The 25,650-nt window shown below is 31.1% G+C and overlaps 1 protein-coding gene and 1 long non-coding RNA gene across 3 annotated transcripts; one reads left to right on the top strand and one right to left on the bottom strand.

The window, feature by feature from the left end:
* The first annotated feature begins 2,885 nt into the window (after positions 1 to 2,885).
* On the top strand, positions 2,886 to 4,386 carry LOC145973063 (uncharacterized). Of its 2 annotated transcripts, none has more exons than XR_014439351.1 (3): positions 2,886 to 3,204; positions 3,594 to 3,783; positions 3,878 to 4,386. It is a non-coding gene; the product is annotated as an uncharacterized LOC145973063 (long non-coding RNA). The 2 variants fall into 2 exon arrangements; XR_014439352.1 differs by lacking the exon at positions 2,886 to 3,204 and adding an exon at positions 3,217 to 3,429.
* A 6,339-nt stretch (positions 4,387 to 10,725) lies between these two features.
* LOC145959327 (uncharacterized) lies at positions 10,726 to 14,206 on the bottom strand. Its single transcript, XM_083078079.1, has 5 exons — positions 13,731 to 14,206; positions 13,001 to 13,387; positions 12,464 to 12,606; positions 11,097 to 11,776; positions 10,726 to 10,954 (listed from the first exon to the last, which is right to left on the bottom strand). The coding sequence occupies exons 1-5, from the start codon at positions 13,882 to 13,884 to the stop codon at positions 10,951 to 10,953; spliced, it is 1,368 nt and encodes a 455-aa protein (XP_082934205.1). The 5' UTR covers positions 13,885 to 14,206; the 3' UTR covers positions 10,726 to 10,950.
* Positions 14,207 to 25,650: the final 11,444 nt, after the last annotated feature.

Genomic DNA, 25,650 nt, shown 5'->3' with positions numbered 1-25,650 from the left:
ATATTTTTGAAAATGTATAAAGTATATTTACGCATTAAAATATGAGTGTAAATCTTTGAACATCGCTTCTTTCAACCGAATTTTTAGAGAAAATATTTAGAAAAATTTAGAAAGATTATATTTATGACTTGAAGAAAATATTTAGAAAAATATTGTATTTATGATTTCTTAATGTTCAACATTATTACTATTTTTTACACTCAAATCTTAAATTCAAATTCTATTAAAAAATACAATTTACCTGAAATTTCTATAATTAATTATTTAGTTTCTTCCTAAAGTTCTTCGTCTGTTCTTTAGTCTCTTCTTAAAGTTCACCGTTCAAGTCCGTTCATTAATTGCTAAAAAATTTGAAATATTTGATTCCTCAATACTTTTGTTGAGGAAAACTAGTTCCAAAGAATCTGTCATTAAAATAAGAACGGGTTGTCATATCATCACGTATCACGTAGCGCCGTGAAACCGTTAAATCTTGCGCGCGAGACAACATCTTCCAAATGGGAAAGGAGGATTTCTTGCGAGGTAGATGCACCAACCGGTCGGTCGATCGTGCCGCAATCTCCGTTGCATTTAGAACGGAACCGAGATATCGCCCGTTGTTTTCGGGATCACGTCTCCTCGCCTCCTTTCGCGGATTCTCACAAGGATAATAACCGGATCTCGTGTCAAGATGTAGTCTCTCCGCACCTTACAATCTCTAATCTAATCTCTCTCTGCAATAATTTGTAAAGCAATAATTTATATTTCTCATTAAGGAGCAATTATTACATGTATACCGGAAAATAAGAGCTACATCTTATTTTGAAATAAAATTAACATAGTAACTTTCTTAGAATTTAATTAAAATTAATCTTGTTACTCACGTATATTAATTCATTTTTATTCAGAAATTTGTATCTTGCTTCGCGTTAAAAGTGTGTAAAATTATTAAGAGAAATTCGAGTCTAGATTGATTGACAATAGAAGAGAATCGTAGCTTATTACGGACATTGTATAGCTAATGGAAAGTCTCATGCGAGATTCAAGTCTCTCATTTTTCTCGAGACAGGTATTCGTCGTTTATGACCATAAATGTAACTCAATGACGGACACGTCATCATCCGAGGAAGGGTATCAGGGGAAGAGGGGGTGAAAGGGGATGCGATGCAGCGCATTTAGCGGTAATAACGTGCTCACACAGATCCGTTTTTCCGTCGCCCACGTTGCAGTCGCGGCGCGGAAAAAAAGCCGCTGGGAGAGGAGATGCATGCTAACCGGAATGCGGCACCGAAGCCCAAGGAGAACCACTTCTCGCCGCTGCACCCTACATATTCGCCGGCTATCTCCTCGATTCACGAGCCTAAACGCAACCAGTCGACCGGTAATGTTGTCGGCTGTTCCCGCGAAAAATAGCGACGATTCCTCTTTTCTTCCTCCTTCCGTCAGCTTCTTTCCCTATTTATCGTCAGAAGAATTATTCTTAATTAATTTATCCTATTTATTATTTTAACTTATTCTATTTGTATCATTTTGTTAAATGGATTTAATAAATAAACGCACTTAAATAGATTAATTACATGTATCTGTATCAAAATAATTATTCTTAATTAATTTATTTTATTTATATGCTATTTTGTAGAATAAATTTAATTAATTTACGCGTTTAAATGGATTAATTGTAAGTATCTATAACATATCTGTAACGTTAGATAAAAATAATTATTCTTAATTAATTTATTTTATTTATGCTATTTTGTTGACTAAATTTAATTAATATACGCGTTTAAATGAATTAATTGTGAGTATCTATAACATATAAAAATAATTCTCTTCTTTCGTCATTCACCTTTCCGTGTTTCTGACAGGTTTTCCAACAGGTTCCCGTAATTCCTGATATTTGAATTAAATGTTTAATCTTTGCCTTCAGCATTTGCAATGCCGTCGTAAGGAATTGCAGACGTAAGGCACGGACACGCGCGAGTGAGTTTGCTCGTAACTTACCGACGAGACGAGCCGTTCCTTCCGCGATCGAACGCTACGCGAAACATGGGCAAAAAGATTTTCCAATTTTCTACCTTTCCTTTACATTTGCTAATTACACTCTGCAGTTTCTAATTTAATTCTGCCGTTATTTAATAGTTACGGTAGCATACAAGTAATTCGCAAAAGAGTCCCCGGAAAAGGATTTTACTACTTTTTCACTTTGTTTGCTTATTTACATAATATGATATCATTTTATATACTTATCGATTATTTCTTTGAATAACGCACACACATATATTATATATTATATGTATTTTAATTCATTATTATTAGCACTTTTTCTTCTGTTACTTCGAAGGTGGACGGAATGCACTTCCTTATACGGTGCATAATAATGTGCAGCTCGCTCGCATGTAAAAAAAATTAAAAAGAAAACTTCGAAGGAAATACAAGCGATGCATTTACCAGGAATACATTTACATAGATGGAGAAGATTATGCATCGCGGTTTTTATTTTTCAATGAGTTTCTCGCTTTCTCCCTTAACACTACTTGATCGCGATGCTTAGAAATATCACAAAAATGACGCAAAAATTATAACAAATAAAATAAATCTTGGATATTATAAAAATTAAAGTTACTGGCTTTTTATTCTAATTCAATTGGATTTATATTCAATCGACTAATTACGCCATTTAATTTCTTGATGTTGCACTGTTTTTGAGACATGACAAGTTATGCATTTCTGCTTAAAATTAATTAGATATAAAAATATATAGATTTTTATAAATACATATAGAAATATATCTATTTTCATATTATATTTCATATTATATATATTAAGCGAATAAAGTAGATATTTGAAGCTCTTACAATTTTTTTGATCTCTTATTTACTTTGTTCTCTCAGACTCCAATAATTACATTTATCCCGGATTTATTTGGATTATGGTTATGCAAAGTCGCAAGGGGTCGCGAATTGGATTCTACGCGTAAGTAGTAAGTACCATTTTGGATCGGACTTATGATTGTGCCGCACCCTGAACCGTTCGCGCCCGTCGTCGACAACAACAACGAAAAGACGAAGAAAGCAGCCGTCCCGTAGCCGGGCTCGCACGGTGAAAGTCGTCCAAAATGTCACCGGAGTTTAACCTTACTGCAAATATGTGCGCACACGCGTTCGTTGATAGAAGGAAAGGGAAAAAGGAAGACAGAGAAAGAGAGAAAGAGAGACGTTGGGCGCGGTAAGGGTATAATCTGTCATTGTGTAATTTGTCTCCTGGCAGTTAAAACACATTAGGACAATCGACGCCATTTGAGTGAGGCTGCAACCGCAGCCTTGATCGGTCGCTTGATCTTCAAATTTAGGACAACGGGGCGTTGACGCGTTAAAGGCCACGCGAATCTCACTTAAGTTTTGCTAAGATCCAACTAAAGATTTTATATCCAATGCAAATATGTTACAGCAAGTAAAAATATTTATTAAACACAAATATTTACCAAACAAAAATATAAAATAAATATAAAATAAATATAAATATAAAATATTTATCAAACAAAAATACTTATCAAACACAAATATTTATCAAAATATTTCGAAATCGCATCAAATATTTTCCTTCATATTTTTCAGCTTTCTTGTCATGATATGAGGCAATCAATATGAAGACGATATATTCTTAATTAATATACGTTATCTTAATTTAATCGGATTTAATTGATTCGCGCTCATAGCAATGCACGCAACGTGATATAATTGGCTGGATTTTATGCATACACTATCGCTTTCAGAAATAATTTTTCCAGATTTTCCAGACGAATATGTGAGTTTAGAAAAATTTTAAAAAAAGTCTTCTTTTTTAAAGTAGAATATGCAAAACTGGACGGAACAATTTACCGATTATTTCTTTTATATAGCGTTATCAATATCATTGAAATGCACTATCAGCAAAAGACCGTAGCTTTCTTTCTGGCCATTGGCCAGGTATCGCTGTATCGTCCTTTCACGAGTCTAAAATTATACCGTCGAGGACGGTTAAATGCGTTCCGAGAAGCCTGAAAAGATAGCTTATATCGCTGCACGAAGATCCAGCTCCCGAGGTCTTCAACATCGGGACCCACCCGAGATTCCCCTCTGTCACTGTTTTCCCCAAACCGGATTTTCAGACCGCATTTCGTTCTCTGTTTCGCTTTTTAAAACATTTATCTGCCTTGCAAAGTTGCAAAATCTCCGGCAAGATGACCCAGTTACACTTTCGATCCAATTAGATTGAAAATTCAGCAAAAGATAAGGGTTCATTTTGATTTTTCATTTCGTGATTAGTCGGAGAAAGAGAAAAAAAATATTTAAAAGAATTAAAGAATATAAATTTAAATAATTTTTGATATATTTAATTGCGTTATAATACATAATTGAATTGGCAACAATAGAAATCTTTCACTGTATTTTAATCTTGCTTTATTAATTTAGTTATTAATATTTTGCAGAAATTTCATACAATATTTTATTGAAAAAAATAAAAATAGATAATAAGAATGCATTTTGAAGCAACGGTTTAATGAGAATAATTGTATCAAATTGTATCACATTTTCTTCTTCAAGACAATTAATAAATGACATTTTTAAAATTTATTTTGTATCAATAATAATAAATTAATAATGGAAACTAATGTATTTTAAGGAATATTTGATTAATTACTTTAATTATTATATTTAATATTGACAAATAATTTTTTGATATTATTTTAAAAACAATAAAAATTTGCTGCATAATTTTTTATAAATGTACGTGAAAAATGATACATGACAATCCAAAAAAACATATTTTCTAATACGTTCGATAATTTTATCTTGAGCTATCTTGCTAGAATCTTTTACTAGATCACCTTTCGCACTCGCTCTTTCTCACAGCGAAACTCGCGGATCTGTGAAGATGTATAATCAAGTGTGCAATAGAAATAATATACCTTCTCCTTCTCTTGGGTGCAGTCGACCTGTAGGAAAAATATAACGAGAGAGACAAAGACAGAAAAGCGACAGGTCGAAGAATTCGAGTCACACCTAGAGGACCTTCCCTGTCGACGTGAAAAAATCGTGGAACGCGATGACGAAACATAAGCCGGGAATGTCTCCTTCGGATTTCTCCTCCGTATTTTCTTCATCTTCAAAGTGCAATCTCATGTTGTTATCTCTCTCAAGATAAATTTCTTTAATATAGTTAATACATAATAAAAATTTTATGTTTAAGAAACAGTTAATTGTGAACAAAAAAGTCTCACATTTACATGTTTGTTAATTCATGGATTTGTAAAAATTTTTAAATAGTTATCCGAATAATTCCCACTTTCAAGAAATCACTTATGTATGCGATATAAATTCTTATTACATTATATTTAAACATAACACTTTCTGAAAGATAGCAGTCTCGTTCGCACACGTAATAAAATTTTTCACCGACACGTCGTGCGACATTTCACGAATGTTTCGCGGATTTTACATAGCAGGTCTCATTACGTTATAATTTGCATAACGTAATGGAATTTTTCAGCATATGTATTACCTGCTTAACAGGAACTTGCATAATGTTCTATATTTATTGCACCGATATACATCACAATGTGTATAAATAAAATAATGTCTCCGACTATGAAATGCATTCGCTTCGCTATTATTAGAAAAGGCAGATGCGAGCGGAAAGGTCACCAAGACCTTTAGCTGAAATTATGCATTAATAAACTTCGGTTTACTTGATAAAATAAAGGAGGGCATCCGCGAAGAAATTAATCGTCTTTCTGGAGACAATTAATAACTTTTTTCATTATTATTTCCATTCATTTTTTATACATTATTTTTAATTTTAATTTATTAATGCAATGCAATAGCGTAATTGTTAATTTTAGATTCTAAAATGACGATTAGAGGGCTTGAAAAATGTAAGAATAAAAAAATATTTCTTTTACGTAAAATAGAGAATTAATAAAAATTTCGTAAAACTTTATTTTGCTGAAATATTGCATGACCCATGTTAACATTTAATCGTGCGCCACTTTGCAACTTAGCCGGCGTAAGGACGTTGTCCTTTGACAGTCATTAAGGTGAGAGAAAGGCGATTCCTCGTGACGGAAATTTCGTAACGACACACTCTGATTTTCTGACGGACACAATTGTAACTACCGCTTATCATACATCTCGTGACCTTATAATTTATTAAACTTTTATCAAAATTTCTCACATTTTTCTTACAATATATTTTCTAATTAATTATATTTTTTACTAATATAAATATTAAAACGCACTTATATAATTGTTCTTACAGTTTTGTATCATATATAATTTTCAAACTTTTATTTTTTATAAATTTTTATATCAGATATGTACATATTTTACTTTTTTACATTTTTTCTTAGTTCTTTGAATTTATGTTTTTATTTTGAATAAAAAATATATAAAGAAATTATATTTGTTTTTGCGCGCGATGAACAAATTATACTTGTTTTTATGACGTCAAAATTGGAGATTGAAACATTTTTTTTTGCTTTTGCATGGCACGTGGTAGCCTCGAGCAGTCGTCCATCGTTGATCTTTCACGCGTGCCTAATCGCAGGGCTTGTTGACGGCATGTTTTTCTGGAAAGGTCGAGGCCAGCTCGCGAATACCTTCCTTTCTCGACCCGCAAGCCTTCCGTAACATGGAAATTATGCGATTATCTCTCTCTCTTTCTCTCCCTTAATGTTCTTCTACCGCAAATCATTATCGCAATCATTTCGCGAATGTGAACGCTTGCAATTCAATTCCTATTTGTTTTATATCTTACCGCTTTATTGCTTTTTTCTTGATGGGATAGTAATCGAATAGACTTATGCGATGAAGATAGAAACGTGTAAGCATTTACTTTAAGTATATTTAAGTAGCTACATCTTGTATTCCTTGTTTTGCGTTCATAATGTTTGAAATCGAATGTTTCTTCGATCTCTCGCAGAATCGTAAATGTAAACGGGTGTGGCAGCAGAAAAGCAGCAAGAAAGCAGCGGGAAAGTGATGTTTTTTTCGCCGTCTTATTCAAGAACGAACCAATTTTCTCACTTTTAAATTTATTCTTAAAGTTGATCTTAAATTTGAAACAAATTATTATAATTGCATAAAATAATTTAATATTCGAAAATGGACTCGATTTATTTTGAATTTTTGAATGACAAGCCATTTTACTAGAGATATTCATTAAAGATATTTTTTTATTTGTATTTTGTAAAAAATAATTATTCTTTTCTCAAACAATTTTTAATCAAAATAGTACAAAAACGTATTTTTAATATAGCATACTATTATAATTCAATCAATAATCATATGAGAAATATTTTCATATACAGGGTGTCCTAGACCACCCGTACACCCCTTTTCTTTCAAAAACTAAGCATTTTAGAGAAAAACGTTTTCAACAAAAATTGTATGGTTTTGAGGGGAACATAAGATGGTGTCATTGGTTTGACCTTGGATGGCATCGTTAAGGTGAGGTCAAGGACACCTTTAATTTCTTAAATGGAACCACGTATTTTGTATTGCATATTCTTATAGCTTATGCCGAGAGCTTTCCAAAACACTATAATAAAGTATTTTTGCATCAAGTACTTTTCGAGTTATAAGGCTTGAAATAATTTCTTAATTTTACATAAACCGTAAAATATCTTGTAAAATATTCATTTTTCGACTATCTTACCTTAATACTTTTACGTACAAAATAATGAGAGGAATCAATTGGTGTAAAGAAAACACATAATTGTTTCGAAAGAAAAAATGTAATTTGCAATTAACAATTACATTTTTTTTTCGAAACAATTATGTGTTTTCTTTACACCAATTGATTCCTCTCATTATTTTGTACGTAAAAGTATTAAGGTAAGATAGTCGAAAAATGAATATTTTACAAGATATTTTACGGTTTATGTAAAATTAAGAAATTATTTCAAGCCTCATAACTCAAAAAGTACTTAACGAAAAGGTACTTAATTATAATGTTTTGGAAAGCTCTCGAGATAAGCTACAAGAATATGCAATGACAAATTAGTAGGTTAAATAGTAGGTTCCATTTAAGAAATTAAAGGTGTCCTTGACCTCACCTTAACGATGCCATCCAAGGTCAAACCAATGACACCATCTTATGTTGCCCTCAAAACCATACAATTTTTGTCGAAAACGTTTTTCTCTAAAATGCTTAGTTTTTGAAAGAAAAGGGGTGTACGGGTGGTCTAGGACACCCTGTATACTTTACTCTATCTTTATTTGTTTGAAATCCTTGATGATCTGATAGTTAATTTTTTCTAGAGATAGTGATTCTTTTATCATATAAGAATTTTTTTTCTCACATCATAATGATTTGGTTGTATTCCCAGCTAAATGCAACCAAATATGTATTCGATATCTTCCCCACTTCGATTCACCTCACTTTTTACATTTCACCAGGACCTTTTGCCGCTTCACGTATTCCCCCAACGTAACACACACGTCGCGCATTATTACGTAATTATCAAGTTTTGCGCCTCGCGTTCGAGTGAAACGTGCGAGATTCTCTTCGCTACTTTCGATGCCCGATTGTCCGTTTCTAAACGATTTCTCGAATTTTGTTTGACCAAAAACATCCGGCTTGATCGAAATACTCTTTGTTTAAAAAATAAGATAATATCACAATTTCTATTTAACAACAAAATATCTCCAATTATATTCTGCCAAATCCTTTAAGCGTAGAAACATTGACGACAAAAATGTCGCAGATATTATTTACATATATTTACATAATTGGCGTGCAATCTTACAACAGTTATATGATCATTATATTACCGCTCTATGACGCTGCTATTATATAATATCATTGCGTGATTATATAGCCATTTGTTTATATAATTATTACATAGTAACACATGCTGCAATTTTATAATTCATTAATTACATATGACATATGTGTGGATAATTCGAAAGATACTGTAAATTATCTGAAAATTCTTTTTTTCTTTTTTTTTTCTTCCCTTAATAATTTTTTGTCATTATTTCTTCTGCGCAATCAAGCGCAAAATTCCGATTACGAAGGAAGATCTTAAAAAGATCGCTGCGGTTTATGATCTCCTCTTTAACGTGCCATCTTTTCTTCCAACAATGCACCATCGAAAACGAGAGGAATAAAATAGAGAGAAGAGAAATTGATCACGCAATAAATATCGCTTTGAATATCGCGAAATATACTGAGCATAACATTATCTTATCTTATTTATCTTATTTTATTTTTTTACTGTACATTATTAAATGAAATTATTAAATTAATTAAATATTTATTAAATATTTTTAAGTAAAACTATAATATATAGAGAGATATATACATTAAAATATATGTACAAGTGTGTACAAAAAACTAATATTATTAGTATACATTTTCGACTTCGATTAATTAGAATCATTTAATTAAATCACTTAATTGGATTTATAAAATATATATGTTTGTAAAGTTATAAAATTTATAAGTTATTTGTAGTTATATTATTTTAAGAACTTAATTATTAAAATTTACTATATTATTTTAAGAATTTCTATACTTTTTCAGTCATTGAAATCTTTGATATCGTTATCATCGATGAAAATTCGAAATATTTAAATTCTTAAAGCTTGACTTGAGAAGATCTTTTATTACATTAAAATATATTTCGGGTTTTAGAAATTTATACATCAAATACTTCTACATCATCAGTTTCAAACTCGGAGACTTCAATGCTAGAATAGACTCGAAGTAGTATATTAAATCTATCTATCTATTATTCAAAGATTATATATGCTATTTAATTTTTAATTTATTATCATCAATACTTTCATCAATAATGTACATTAATAATTATAAACATGAAATAATGTCGAGATTAGGACAATTTATCTTTCTGAATGCGTGAAAATTAGGGCAAGAAACACTCGCTCAACGCGTAGTATAGTCACGATCTAATAAATCTGTTAAACGGCGCATAAGATTGCTTAGCGGGTCGTTTGAAAAAAATTGGAGAAGATACGTGCGCCTTGGCGCACGTTCTCTAAAGGAATGGAAAAATGTGTGTGTTCCAGTTACGTGGCGATATATCGAGCAGTGGGAGCTCGTCGGCCATCTTGACGCCGCCGCCGGTTGTCAAACATGATGTATTTTGTACAACACATTTCTCTTCATGACTCAATCACGCTCTAATTCCTCACAACGATCTTGGATCGCTAGAAACGCACCTTTCAGATCTTCTTGTTTATAATTCGCTCTCTTTGTCCTTTGAAGAATCTGAAGAACCTGGAGAACGCGTGCTGCGATCTGGTGAATTCCACATAAACCGCCTGAATTGCATTATTTTCGCGAACAGTTTACCATCGATGGCAATTTCATAAAATTAATTTCTTAGCGCGAAACTCTCGAGTCTACTCAACTTTTTATATATATTTATTTTTAATGTATTTATTTTTTTCTCTTCTAGTAACATTTATTAAAATTTGATTTTCCATAATAAGTTTCTCATGTAGATGTATTTTTTATTTACTTATATTTATTTATAAATATTGAATTGGAATAATTAAAATTAAAGTATAAAAAATATATAATAGAGTGCCTACATTTTATTATTTTATTAAATTTATATTTATATTTATTAAATTTAAATATTTAGGTTTAATCTAAAATTACAAATTTATTTATAGGATTAGGAAGTGAATTGCATGATATAGAGAGAAAATAACTAAATATTATATGATTAATGATTTATTTCTTTACTCGTTTATTTATTTTATCTTAAACGTCTTATCTCTCAATAAAACTGCTTATTGACAAATTTTCAATTTAAATTCGAATTGAATATTGCACAGATATCGGAAACTGATAGAAGATAATTAACATGGTAATTTATTACAAATGTTATACTGTATTGAAGTTCGATCGATATGCATCCTTAGTACAAGGCGTGAATTCTAAAAAACTTCTCGTTAATTAGCTGAAACAAAAAAATGCATTTTTTTCAATTTAAATCATTGCTTTAAATGTTTATATTTATATAGCATATACTTCATTTTTGTTAATATACGAGAATTGGAATGTAAAATCCTTTAATATACATCAGAAAAGAGAGATCGTACCATTTGGCAATGTTGAAGGGCCTGCAAGAGTCCGATGGCTTATCATACGAAAAGCCTGTTGAACACCTCACCATCTGAGGCTTACTATTCCTGCAAACTACAACGTTGGTGCAGGCATCATTGAGTTTGTGCACGTCGCCATTATTACACGTAGTATTCGCCAACTCGCTTGGTATCACCTGGAACAGAGGCCACGAGTTCACCAGATCAGACGTTTCGGTCGCGATAGGCGTGGGCCGATTGTTTAATAGTTGATTATTGGTCGCTTCTTGTATGGGATTTTCTTTGTTAACCTCCAGCTGGAGCGCCTGTGATCGCTGATGCCAGGGATCAGACTCGACTTTGCTCAGCCAAGGATTCCTGGAATACGAAGGGGGCGGTGGTGGATAAGGCTGAGGTTGATAGATCGGCGGTTGAGGAGGATAAGCCAGTTGTGGGGGATAAACGGGTGGTTGTGGGGGGTTGGTGGGAGAGGGTTGCGAAGGTTCAGTCGGTGATTGCGAGGTTTGAGTCGGTGATTGCGAAGGTTGAGTCGGCGATTGCGAGGTTTGAGTCGGTGATTGCGAAGGTTGTGTCGGTGTTTGCGAAGATTGAGTCGGTGGTTGGGTAGGCTTTGGTGGTTTCGGCGTGGCCGCGCCTTTGCAGTCCACGTTGTATGGGTAATCGCAAACATTCAGTATCTGAAACATGAAATCTTAATTATAATGTATCATTTATTTTTTTTTTAAGTAAATTCATCGCATATCTATAATAATCTTATAATTTTCTTTAAATATATATATATTTTTCTATGAAATATATTTTACATCTACAAATCAAAAAAATTTTTTTTAAATATATTTCAGTAATTTTTAACTTATTAGTTTTAATATTTTTAAAAATATTTTTATAAACATAACATATGAAATTTCAATAAATAATAAATTAAATATATATGTATAAAATCTATTTCTTCGCATTTTGCATAATTAAGCTATTTTAGAAATTGATAAAAGTATGAAGAATGATGCAGAAATAAACTATCAAAATATTGGATTTTCTTTTCAAATTTTTATGCTACTCGTATTTTGAAAATACGCAAAACTACGCAAAAATTCATATAACTTCTTTTATATACATACATTATATATTATTAATGTGTACTAAAAGATATGATATGATATTTGAATGTTTAACATGGAAATAATTATAAAATCTAGAAATCAAATTTAATTTATCTTTTTTAGCAGGATTTTATATTAAATAATTTCTTAATTATAAGTTTTATTATAAGATTTTTCTCGCGGGGTCTATTTTAAGCAGCATGCCGTTTCGCGACTTAAAATTCCGCGAGCATTTACGGCGCATTTTTTAGACTGAATCCTTACGTCATTGTAGACCAGACTGCGAGAACAGCTGAATTTGGTCGGTTTGCCCGCGACGCATACGTAGAATTCCGAACAGTTGGTCGAGCTTCTGTAACGTTCGTTCGGATCCGGGCAATATTTCGATTCTGGCGGTAATGATGGTTCTGTCAAACAACAGAATTTATCTTTTTATTTTTTCCATTATTATTAATATCAATAAAGCATTAAATTTAAAAAAAATACTAAAAAATATAATTTATTCTTTTATTTTTCTTTGTTCAATTGGGGTATTTAAATGGAGAATTACAAAGAAGTATTACTGTAAGAGCCTTAGCAAGGATAATAAAAAATTAGATATGTATCTAAATTATGTCAAAATTATTATATCAAATTATTATGTCAAAGTGATATTGACGTTCTTTTGGCTTTTCGCAAGTAAGTCCACTCTGAGAACCACTGATCGAATAGACGAAATCGCGATTAAAGGATGATCAAATTGGCCGTTGGGCCTCATCATAAATGAACCATTCGCGCCGCAGGATTATCGATCGCACTCACTCGGCGTGGCGGGCGGTCGATCGCCGCAATTGACGTTGAAAGCGAAGTCGCAGTAACCGGCGACATCGTTGAACAGCAAGCCGTCTGGACAGGTCTGCTCGATCACCACGTCGTCCCAGCAATTCAGATAATTGGCGCAGCTTTTCGGGCTCGGGTACTGGCCCCTCGGGCTCTGGCAGCCCGGTGGAGGCTTCTGCGACGGTGGTACCGGTTGCAGCGGCGGCGAGATGGGACTCGGAAGCTCGTTTGTGTCGCCCGGATTGCTCGGAAGTCCCGGGTATTGCTTGCTCAGAATGGCTTCGTCATGATTCAGCGAAGCGTTCTTCCAGATCTCCGAGCGGTCGTCCAGTTTCTGGATGTCAAAGTTTTCCCACAGAGTCTCTACTTCTGAAATTTGATTGGGTGCGCAAGACGCTTGTAACGACGGCCTGATATTAATTTTATTAAGATATTAATTCTATTAATTGAACGAATTTTGTAATTAAGAATAGTAGAGAAACAGAAAATAAGATAATTTATAAATAATAAATAGCTATAAAAATGTTACTATAAATAATTCTGCAAGAGCAGCATAAATTTAGCAAAATTAAGGATCTTTAGATATTGTTATGTCCTTGACATGTTAACGTTAACGTAACACACGTCGTAATGTTACGTTATCGTTACCACAGTCATGCAGGAAGCTCTCGTGAAACTCGAGACTCTCGACCCTGAAAGCATCGGCACTGACCTTCAGGTTGCCCAACGAAGGCGAACTGTCTACTGACGAACGACGCCGGCGTCGTCGTCGTCGTCACCGTCGCCGTCGTGGACCTGACTCTTCTTCTGGCCGCATCAACGAGTCCTAGAGCAAGGATCACGATCAATGTCACGTTCACTTTCATCTTCTTTGTGGTGTATTCTTCGTATTTCTCTCTTGCATCGACGACAGTTGGTCGGTCTCCACCAGGACGAAGGGATACTCTTCCGAAGATTCCCTTCCAAAGCTATCTTCCTCGCGGATGATCCGAATCGAAGGATAATCACTGACAATCGGCGGCGCGAGTCCTGACACGCAGTGGAGTCCTGATGCTGGATGAACTGGACCTGGTCACTTCCAGGGCCTTACATAGGGCAGCCCCCACCGCCGCCAAGACTCCGTAGGGATCGTAGGACCTCAATTACACGGCGGTGCCGCAGCACAGGACCCTCTTCTTGTTGCGCAGGAAGTGCTCGCAACCGTTGCTTTCGCACTGATCCTCCTTCTTTTCGTATCTCCCTCCCCTACTTCTTACCCGAGAACTCCTCATTGGACGAGATTTAGGATGCACCCGAAGGATGCATGCACGCTCGCGATCATCATTCGTCCTGTCCTCGGAGCTGCTTTTTTTTTGTCGATTGTTGCGGATAGGATAGGCGCTGGATATTGTTGCCGGACGAATTTAGGACTTTAACCCTTCCAGATCGGTTGTTTAATGCATTAAACATGCATTCCAAAAGCTCGATCGAGGTTTTAAAAATCTTCATCTGTCATATTGTCGCGATGGAATCGACAATACTAAGAATACCTTGCTGGTGATTGTTTTTCAGCTTATTAATTTTATTTCTTGGAAAATGAAGAAGGAGCAGACATCAAAAAAATTGAAGATACAATTTTAGAACTTCTCACGATTGATTTTCATTACCGAAGCTGATTCGTTCATTTTAATGGAAAATGCAACTGCACAGACTTTTTTTGATTCTTAAAATTTTATTTGGAAATAAATGCATAAATTTTTCACAGGAAATATCATAAATATTTTATCAAAGTATTTTTTTTCTTCCAAATTTATTGTCACAATATTTTGCTAAATTTCTTTCTATTCACATTTTTCCTCATAAGATTTTTTTATTATATTATTATTACAAACATCCCTAAAAAGTTCGTCAAAAGTTAACGACATGGATCATTTCGATTGATTGATCGTGGCGATTTGGCTGTCTGCGTGGTTTCCTGTGTGACCAAAATGAGTATCCTGCGGCTCAGAAGAGAAGAGGAAAAAATTCCACACCTGCAAGATTTGGAGGGGGAGAAGGGGTGAAGCGCACCGGTATGCAAAGGTGGACGCACTTTCGAGAGGACTCGTTACGTACTCGTTACCCGAAAGAGTGGGTCCTGCGTATGGATGTTGCAGGCATCAGTATGTAGGAGGCCGCTATCGTCTTCCTCGGCAGGGCTCATCGTCCTTTTTATTATCCGTTTGGATAAGAGATTCGACGGAGCCGGCAATAAGGAAGAATCCGGTCGAAACGGCGAGAACGGTCGATGAGAAAAAGAAAAGATGACCATGTCCACGTAATCCTGGAATCCGCCGACTTCTCGAATCTCCTTTTGCCTTTGAATTTCACGTGGTGATCCTGAGTCACGCACGATGACCTCGCCGTTGCCTTCTTCAACGTGTCAGCGAAATCTGCGATATTTGAGGACTCACGTAATCGCGCGTATTTTTTTTGCATGCAAAACATCGAGACTCTTACAGGATTGGAAAAGAATGAAGTATATGTGTGTCTTGTGCGTTTTTAATCTGGCTTAATATTGATGGAATTTTAATCGTCTTATTCATATAGTTTGATTAGGATATTATTTTACTTTATAAGCATACATAATATTGATTTTATTTAAATAAAGTTTGAGAAATTTAACAATGATAAAATATATTATAATTATTTCTTCCGATGATCTACAAATTAAACATATATATTTTTTAAATAGGATTAATCTTTTTATTATGTGAATATTTAATGCTGAAATCTTAATTATGATATATAGTATATATGGATTAATAATATAATTAAAATATATATAACTTAATTTACTTAAAAATAAAAAATATATTAATTTGATTTAATTTCAAATTAAATTTAAAAATTTGTAGTTGTTACGAATCTTTTTTAATTTTTAAATAACTATTTTTTATTTATTTAATTTTTTATTTTTTACATTTAGCATATTTTTATTCTTATATTTATCATGCAATAATTTATAAATTAAATGCTTAAGCAATTTTATAACTTATTTAAAGAGATGCATTTAATTTAAAAGTGATAGAGCCTCAATAAGAATCTCAGATTTCTCACGATGGTCATTCGTAGAGACATATGACTTTGACATATGACATCAAAGTCACAAGAATGATACCCGAGATAATCCTCTGTCTAATTTAGTCAATGCTAATATTTACATCGCGCGTTCGACGAAGCGGTTACTTCTTGAGTTTTCGTCGTCTTCATCATTCGTGTCCGGTTGTGTTCTCATCGTTGTTTTAACTCGAGCGGTAGTTTAGTTAAACCGCACAGGTCGAGAAATTACAGAGGGATCTAGGATGGAATGTTGACAGGACAGAGAAACAAGGCGGGAATTCCCGTCTGCTAAATCGCGAGATTGATTCGATGGAAAAAGAAATGATTAATCCTTAACAAGACCCTTGTACAAAATGCAACGAACGAGAAACAAATCATGAATTATAAAACAAATTGAATTATAAATTGCAAAAGCACGCGCTTTTATTAAATTGTTATCTGTTCTAATTTATATATTAAATAATAATTCTTTTTAATAATTTATATATACATTAAATTTTTCTATGCTTTAATTATTATGTTAATTACTATGTGATCACGCCCTGAGAATTATTTTTATCCTCGTCGAATGTTGTTAATAGCGTAACAATGTTTTTCGTGTACGAATACTAAATCGCTCTCAATAAATTTAAAGTGGCTTACACAGTACACCACTTAGTTTTAAATACGAGAGTGATATCTTCGCTGAAAACTTGCGTGCATGCTTTCTTTTTTAAGTTTCTTTCTTATCGAAGAAGAGGTTAGAGATTTCTTATATTCGTTACGATTTTTATTTAATTAAACTACTTTTTGCATTTTTCACCTCTAAAAAAATTTGTCAGATTTTTATTATTTTTATTTATTTTTATTTATTTAAAATTTTTATAATATAATAATTTTATTTTTATTTTTGTATTTTATTTATTTAACATTTTTATTTTTAATATTTTTATTTAACTTAAGAAACTTTATTTTATTGAAATATTAAAAAGGGTAGTAACAAAAATTTATTACTTTAGTTAGCTTTAAAGTGAAATTAAAAGATATAAAATAATGATTTGATTGGATATATATTTAACGTTATAAATACAAAGTATTGCGAAAAATTTCTATCTTTAAGGCGTCTCGGCGAGACATGGATCTCACAGCGGGGAACAACTAAATTTAGATTCTCTGGGAGCAAATTTTATGGCTATATAGGAGCAAACCTGGTGAATGCCCTAGCATAGAAATTCACTGGAGAACATCGGGAATATTGCTTCCCATTGCTTAAAATTGATAGATTTCGACATTATTAAATTAGAATATGAAACTTTAATTGGTTATTATAATATAAATAGAAATAATATATATAAGAAAGATACATATTATAATAATTAATATAACATAATAATTAATATAATGATTATTAATATAATAATAATTAATATAATAATTAATATAATAATTATTAATATAATAATAATTAATATAATATTAAGTCCAATATATTTTAATATCTATTTTATGGTTCAAATCAGCTTTAACAACAACGTTTATGTACAAAACAATGCTTTTATCTACTAAATATACTTATTGTTAGCTCCAATAAATTTAAATATACATTTTAATAAATTTTATATTTATTTAAAGATAGCAAAAGAATGGATTTTATTTTAGAATTTTGCATAAAAGCACCAATTCGAACCAAAGTTTTGTTCCGCGTATGTGTTCCGCTTGCGCAATGAAACTCGAAAAACAGGTTGGGAAACACGTCGCGTATTAAAGCAGGAACCAATCCGAAATAACGTTAAAAATGCAGGCGCTGAGCGATGATACTGCACCGCTCATTCAAATTCACTTCGGCGCAGGTTAAAGTGTACGCACTGCGAGAGTGCGTCTGACATAGGTGGTCTTTTACTACTCTTACGACGTGTTCATAATTCAGGGCTCGATGATAAAGCGCAGCTCGGAGGATTACAAGCACTTAGCGCAATCGTCTGACGATAACTGTTTTAAACGGTATTATTGCTATCGAGGCGAAACGCACGCCGGGCAATTGCCCTCGCGATTACGCCAAATTATTCTCGCAATTCTTTACGCACTTTTTTGCGGTAATTTGGATAATGACGAATAAAAGTCTTACGCAATTATCGTTTGATTTCAAATTTCATTGAGTAGAATATTTTTAAAGAATTTAGGATGAATACACGCAATCAAAAGATATCGTTAATTTAAAATATTTATAATCAACGTTTAATTTTTTTTCTACAAAAATTATTTAAGTCATTTTTTTATATATTTGATGCAGAAAAGTATATTAAGCTAAAATTGTGATATATTTTTATTTTGATTTGATCGAAGTAAATTTTGAAAAAGAAAGAGAGAAACAGTTTGAAATGCAAAAGGTAGCAGATGAAGGATTGAAGGGAATGATTTTTTTCAGGGGATCGAAATGAGAGAAAAACACAGAGGCGATCTGGGAAGGTCGTTTATTCTTTCCCTCGCAACCAGTTTTTTCTGACTAATGTCGGGGCACAATGACGTCAAAATCTGTTCGCAGCCCAAGGCGGAGGGTCAAATTTGCATAAATAACACAAGTGGTCAAAACGAGCAGCGCGTTGCAGGATCGACGATAAATATTGCCCGTAGGTGGGATTTAAGTAATAAATTCATGTAGCTCTCGTTATTTTTGTGTGAGACGCATAGAATAATTCAAAAATCACTCAATTTCAAAATGATTTTTTGTTTTTTTACCTAATTTATCAAATTTCCATGTAAACTTTTTTTAATTATGTAAAATTATTTCTATGCACAAATTTATATAATTATGTACAAATTTCTATAATTTCTTTAATTACGATAACTTTTAAATTACATAATAATTTCTTATCCTTCTACAAGCGTGCGATTCATTTTTTAGTCTTCTACAGTTTATGAATTTTGTTTTTGACACATCCTGTATCGAGAAACGGCCCTTTATTTCGTATTTAAATATTTATATTTCGCGAGGATAGCCGACCGGTTCGTTGGAAGTATTCCTTTTAATTACAATTCTTGTGTACGTGTTCCGGAGATATACGATAAAATAGTGATATGTAGGCTACTGCCGGTGATGTAAGATGCACATTTCAAGATACGCATTACATCGCCGCAGCATAGGTGTCTCACCAATAACGAACGTTGTACCTTTCACAAGTTCTGTCAACGATCTTTTATATCTACGAATGAGAAATCATTATGAGAAATCATAATGAGAATTCATTATTGGTATAATTAATTAGATATTTTCGAGATTTTTATTTTGAAAGTTTTAGAATTTTTGGAAAATTTTAATTGATAAAAAAAATAAGAAAAACACAAGAATAAAATTCATAATTAAATGTAGATAAATACAATATTGCATGTGGAAATATCCTACAAAAAATAGGAGTGTATATATAACATATATTTTTTAAATTTTATCTCAAAATTAAAATTTCAAATTTAATTTTTCGATAAAAATAATTTTTCTCTCTCAATGAAATTTATATATTATTATATATTATGTATAATAAATTTATAATATTATATATAATATTTATATAATATTATTTATATATTTATATATTATTTACATATATTATTTATATATTTATTTAATATTGTTAGAATCGATCAATTATATGTAGCCATATGATAAAGAAATTAACTTCTTGTTATCGAAATTAAGTATCTTGTGTACTTTATACATTTCTTAATTTACAATTTTTAATTAACTTTTTAAAAATCTTAATCTCTTTTCAGTATAAATAATAATAATTTTTTTCTATTTTCGGGCATGATATAAGATATTTTTAAAGCAGAACATACAAACTCACAGATAGGAAACATGTTTCGCAATAATTGAAAATGTGCGTATATCTGTATAAATTATTCACGAGTAATCATGTCCCACGTAATTCCCGATACGGGATATCTGCGGGCGTTTATTGGCTAAGCGCCCTAATGAATTGAGTACATTTCGAGGAAAAGATCACTGGAAGAAAAAGCGAGAAAGCTAGAGGGAGGGGACGAGAGAACGATGATAAAACAATTAAAAAGGATTCAGAGGATGGTGCAGAATGGGACGCGGCCGCAAGAGGGTCCGACAAAAAAGGACGATGCAACACGAGAAAATAAAGGGGGAGAAGAACGCGGTGGACTCGAACGCGGGTCCAAGGACCAGAGGTCCTTGCTCTCCTGGTCATAGCAGCCTACAGACTCCTTGCAACATCTTCCTCAGGCCTCTTTCAGAGGCTCTCAAGTCTATTCGGATCCCCGAATCCATCAATATCGATGCAGCTATATTGGATTTACAATAGATAGGACGATACTTGATCATAATTAATTTGCGGTGTAATAATATGAGACTGTTCTTAAATAAAAGTATCATCTTAATAAATATAAATATTTACCTGGCTAAGATTTATTAATTTCGCATTAAAATTGTTTATTATAAAAGTAGGAAATAATTCTATAGAGAAAAAGAGACAGAGAGGGAGAGAGAGAGAGAGAGAGAGAGAGAGAGAGAGAGAGAGAGAAGTTTACATTTTAATTTGAAAATATTCTAAATGATTTTTTTGAAATTTTTTGCGGTAATATATATGTTATTTATGATTTCTTTATTATTTTTTAAAATAGCGAAAAACAAATTCCTTCTTCTTATTTTAAGAATTTAAACGATTGATTTTAAGAATTTAAATAATTGATTTTATAAAAGAATGTACAATATACACACACAATAAAATACAAATATTTTTGTAAAATTTTGCAAAAATATAGGAAAATAGTTTATAAATTTTTGTTTTAAATTTATTATATTGTTTAAATTTATATTTATTAATATCATATTTCTCTTAATTGGACGAGATTATTAAATATACAAAAGCATAATTTAACATTTTGGAAAATAATTTTTAGTTCTGACATTTCATTTAGTTAATCATCTAGTTAGGCATTTCATCTACATAATCGCTTGATATATATATAAAGTGTTTTACTAACGAAAAAATTAACCGTGTCTCAATTAAAAATATTAGAAAGCACGAGACATTTCCTCGTTAATTACTTTCTCTCCGAGACACCTAGAACACTTTACGTGATTACATGTAACTTCTCTACATTATGCGCAGCACGTTTCGTAATTCTGCGTGTTCACAGCAAGTGTCCGCAGTTTTATATATATAAACAAGGTTTTAATCTTTATGATACTGAGATTTGACATATAGAATGCATATATCCTTAAACTTTCTTTGAAACTTAATGTCAAAAATATATATAACATAATATTCAAAAATATAAAAAAAAATATTTTTGTTAGATTTTTTGTTGTTATTTAATTATAAAACATTTTTAAATATTAGAAAATATTAGGAAATGTAGAAAATATTGAACATAATTTTATGTATATATTATGTATATATAAAATTTTATATAAATTTATTATATAAAGAAAATATTGTAAAATATAAATTATAAAATATAAATTACACATATGTTATTTTATAAATAAAAAGAGAAAATTGTAAATTTTTTTATGCTCAAATTTCTTATCAAAACTTATATTTTTTATTTTAGAATTATCTAATTAAACACAATAAGAAAAGATATTTTAGGTACATAGGTACTTATTTTAGGTATTATATATCTCGAAATAATTATAATATACAATATAATCATACACATTAGTATAATTCACAATATATTTGCAATTTATAATATCATGCACAAAATTATAATATTCTCGAAATGACTGTTGAGACTTTCATACTTCAATATACCGTTTATTACGTAAGTTCGGAAAAATAGAAATTTGTTGGCACGCGTCGTGCTGTTTCTGCATCAAGGCAATTACTGTAACGCGCAACGTGTTAATGCGATTGCATTACAGAAAGTTGCACTGTCGCGGAATTTTATATGAGGCCAAAGTGTGCGATTAATCTTTAAACTTGTATTTTTTTTATTAAAATTGTTAAATTTTAATTGACGTATCTTAGTCTGTTTTATTTCTATCACACGCAAACACACATGTGATTTATATGAATATAATATATCATATAAAATTAATTCTCACTTAAGATTAAATATTAACTTTCATTTTTTATCTAAAGTGAAAGATTAATTAATTGTAAAATTAAATGCAATCTTAAATCCGAAGAATGATTAGATTGTTTTAATAGAAATAAAAAATTAAATTAATCTTAAATTAATGCTTAATAGGCTAAAATAGCTTTGAAATAGCTTTAAAAGATTTATATAGTGAGTATTATTATATTATAGTGAATTATATAGACAAATAATGTATCTGTCTTTTTTAGTTAGATGAAACCTCTATCAAGATGTAACCGGTTTTACTTTGGTGCTCACGGCTTGCCATTGCTTAGGCGTTCTCTTGGTAATTTAAAAACAATCTTGATATTAATTTCTATAAGAATTAAGAAATTGAACATTATTACTATATACATTAAAATTTAAGATTTATAAGTTCCATTTTACACTCGTGTTATTATTAATCTGCATTTTATATAAATTTATTAATTCATGTCATGGAATTTCATGTTTGAATAATTTTTTTATACTTTTTAAATTTTTATCTAATTTAAATTTTTTTTAATTTTATAAGATAAAATATGAATATTAAATTTAAAAAAAAAGAGAGGAATATACGTAAGATAATTTTACTTATTCATTTATGTCCTTTTTTTAAATATAACTTTGTTTTATACTTCATACTTATTTTTAATTTAATTGTTGCTTTTATTTTTTACAAAGTTCTGTAAAGTTCAATTATAGGATGTAGAACACGAACGTCCGCGTGATCGTGACTAATTTGATACGATCGACCTCTTCCTTTGCGAATCGAGGGTGGGATTGCGAGAGACTTGCGAAACTGGGTGCCCCATTGTTTTATTCTTATGTGTCTCGTTTCCTCTTGTGACCATTCCCACCGAGCATCGTGATAATTTTATCCAATAAATGTCCGTTTTTGTCCTCTTTATCGTTGCCTTCGCTTGCATAATAACAGCCGGTGAAAATCCTTGAAAGATTATACCAGACGTTTCGAATGCTTTCGGTTCTTCCGGAAAATATCGGTTGTTTAATGCGACATTTTCATCTCGTATAATCCGAATGAGAAATCTAACAAACTATTGTCTCTGATATCAATCAGCATTAAAACTTTCATTCTAACATTCCAAGAGAGTCTGGAGCGTCTTTTTAGCGTTAATTAAGCGGCTTTCTAATTTCTAAAATTAAGAGATTCTCACTATTTGCAGCTCAAACAATTCAATCTGCACTCTGTGAATGCGCTTTAATTCAGCATTGGAAATATAATTATTCAGTCTTGTTTTGAAATGAGAGAAAAATGCTTGACATTTTTAGAAAGAATTTCTCTAGCTTACAGCGAAGTTTCTTCATCTCGACTTTGTAATAAAGCAGTATTTTGAAAAAATATACAAAAATTCATTTGTCCTCGAAACACGTCGAATTCTTTCGGGCATAGATTTCCATCGGAATTGGAATGTCGTTGCCACGAACGATCAGGATTTTTAATGACCAGGATCAGAGTACCTTTGTAGAAACTCATAAAGAATCGCGAGAAGTCGAATGAAAAGTAGCAAGCAAGAAACTATTTTTACTTTGTTATATATTTCTTTCTACTTATATTATAATTATTAATTAATATTATAATTAATTATAATATTAATTAATTATAATATTAAATACTTAATATTATAATTATTAATATTAATATATATTTTTTAAAACATTCTATAAATTATTCGCCTCTAAAAAGACAGAACAAAATTGTGTCATCTGTATTGAAACATTTTGAAGTTAAAGATTACATCTTGTTCGTTGGTGGTATTCTACGAAAGAAAAGAATTATACATGTGTCATTATATTATTTGTTATATAAACGTACTTGTATTGTCATATCGATGTGAAACGTTTTGTATGAGAAGTAGGCATTTCAGGCGACTCATCGAGAATGTTTCTTCTTTATTTTCACCGTTTCATCGCGTGAAGCTGACCACTCGGAGAGGGAAAGAAACTGTGAAGGCCTCGTCGAGGTCGCTCATGCACGCGAAATAAACATCATGGTTAACGGTGGCGCTTTGAGATAACGGAAATGATAGGCGGTACATGCTTTCGAGCGCTTCGATTAACAATATGTTGATGATTATAACTGTAATAATAATAGGCGTCGGTTTCCCGATTAATGTTCGAAATTTAGAAAGTTTTTAAAAAGAACTATTAATTGATAAACAAGTTGACGATTTAAAGTTGTAATTTTAAAGAATTAAAAGTACAAATATATAAATACAAATATATAAAATTATATAACATGAAATAGTAATAATATAATTTAAAAAAAAATTTTTTAAATATCATAAATTATAATAAAATATTATATATCTTAAAAAATAAAATTTAAAATTGGATTAAATTATTATATTACAGTTTTTTCACTCTGTTTGTTTGTTCAAAATATATATACATAATAATATAATTTATATTACAAAATTTATATTATAAAATATATAAATATATAAATTTTTTAAAATATATAAATTTTTTTTTCTTCTCTTCTGAAGAATAAATTTTTTATGCATTTTTTTAATGCACTTTTCTTCCATGTTGATTTTTTTACGGAATAGATTTTTTTCTAAACTGACGAATCAAATTTATACCGTGATGATTTCGTTTTCCTCGAATCGGAATTTCACTTCCCCTCTTCGAAAGCCTCTCTATAGCGGAATACCTCTTTTATCATATAAGAGTCCGTATTGAAGTTGAAATCTCGTCGATTTAATTAGTCTTGCTTCGTTGAACGTGGTGCTGTTGTTTTATTCGCAGGAAATTTACATGATGATGAATAATTAGACAGTTATAAAACATGCTAGTTATTGATACCGATTTGTAATGCGGTTGATTAATATGAAAGAGATTCGAGTTACAGTACGTTGAATTTTTTATATTTTCAAATAATGAGTTCATAGCTTATAAATTTACACTTTTTTATTTTAATAGTTAATCATTAGAAATACACGACATAACGATCTTAAGCATTTGTTTCTAAAATGATAAGTATTGCTATTTATATTGTTATGATAATTGTTGTTTTCACTAATTTTAATAAAATTACACGCATTATCATTCACAAACTAGAAAGCTAATGACTTAATTATTAAATTATAGTAATAACTTAACATACAATTATAAATTTGCAAACTTATAGAGATTAATGAATTAGATACATTTTTAATTAAATACAAAAAAATATTTCTTTTGTCTATGAATAGAGGAAAGTTGAGAAAGAATGTAAATTTCAAAGCTGAAAAACGACGATGTAGTAAATGTGTAAAAACACGATGTTATACATCATGTCATTAATGCCACTTAATTTAGCATTAATGCTCTCTTACCGAATCTAAAACGATTTACACAATAAAGATTATTTTTTTACGACATAGTTATATTGACTAGCATACAAATTAATAAAATATTTTATTGAATTTGAATTGACTCTCATATATTTATTAATATAGATATTGAAGCAATCATGTAGA

The sequence above is a fragment of the Camponotus vicinus genome, unplaced genomic scaffold (genome assembly GCF_025532165.1).
Source record: "Camponotus vicinus isolate PSW18456_S1 unplaced genomic scaffold, iyCamVici1.0 SCAF_1, whole genome shotgun sequence".
NCBI lineage: Eukaryota > Metazoa > Arthropoda > Insecta > Hymenoptera > Formicidae > Camponotus > Camponotus vicinus.
This window is presented reverse-complemented; position numbering and strand designations above follow the sequence as displayed.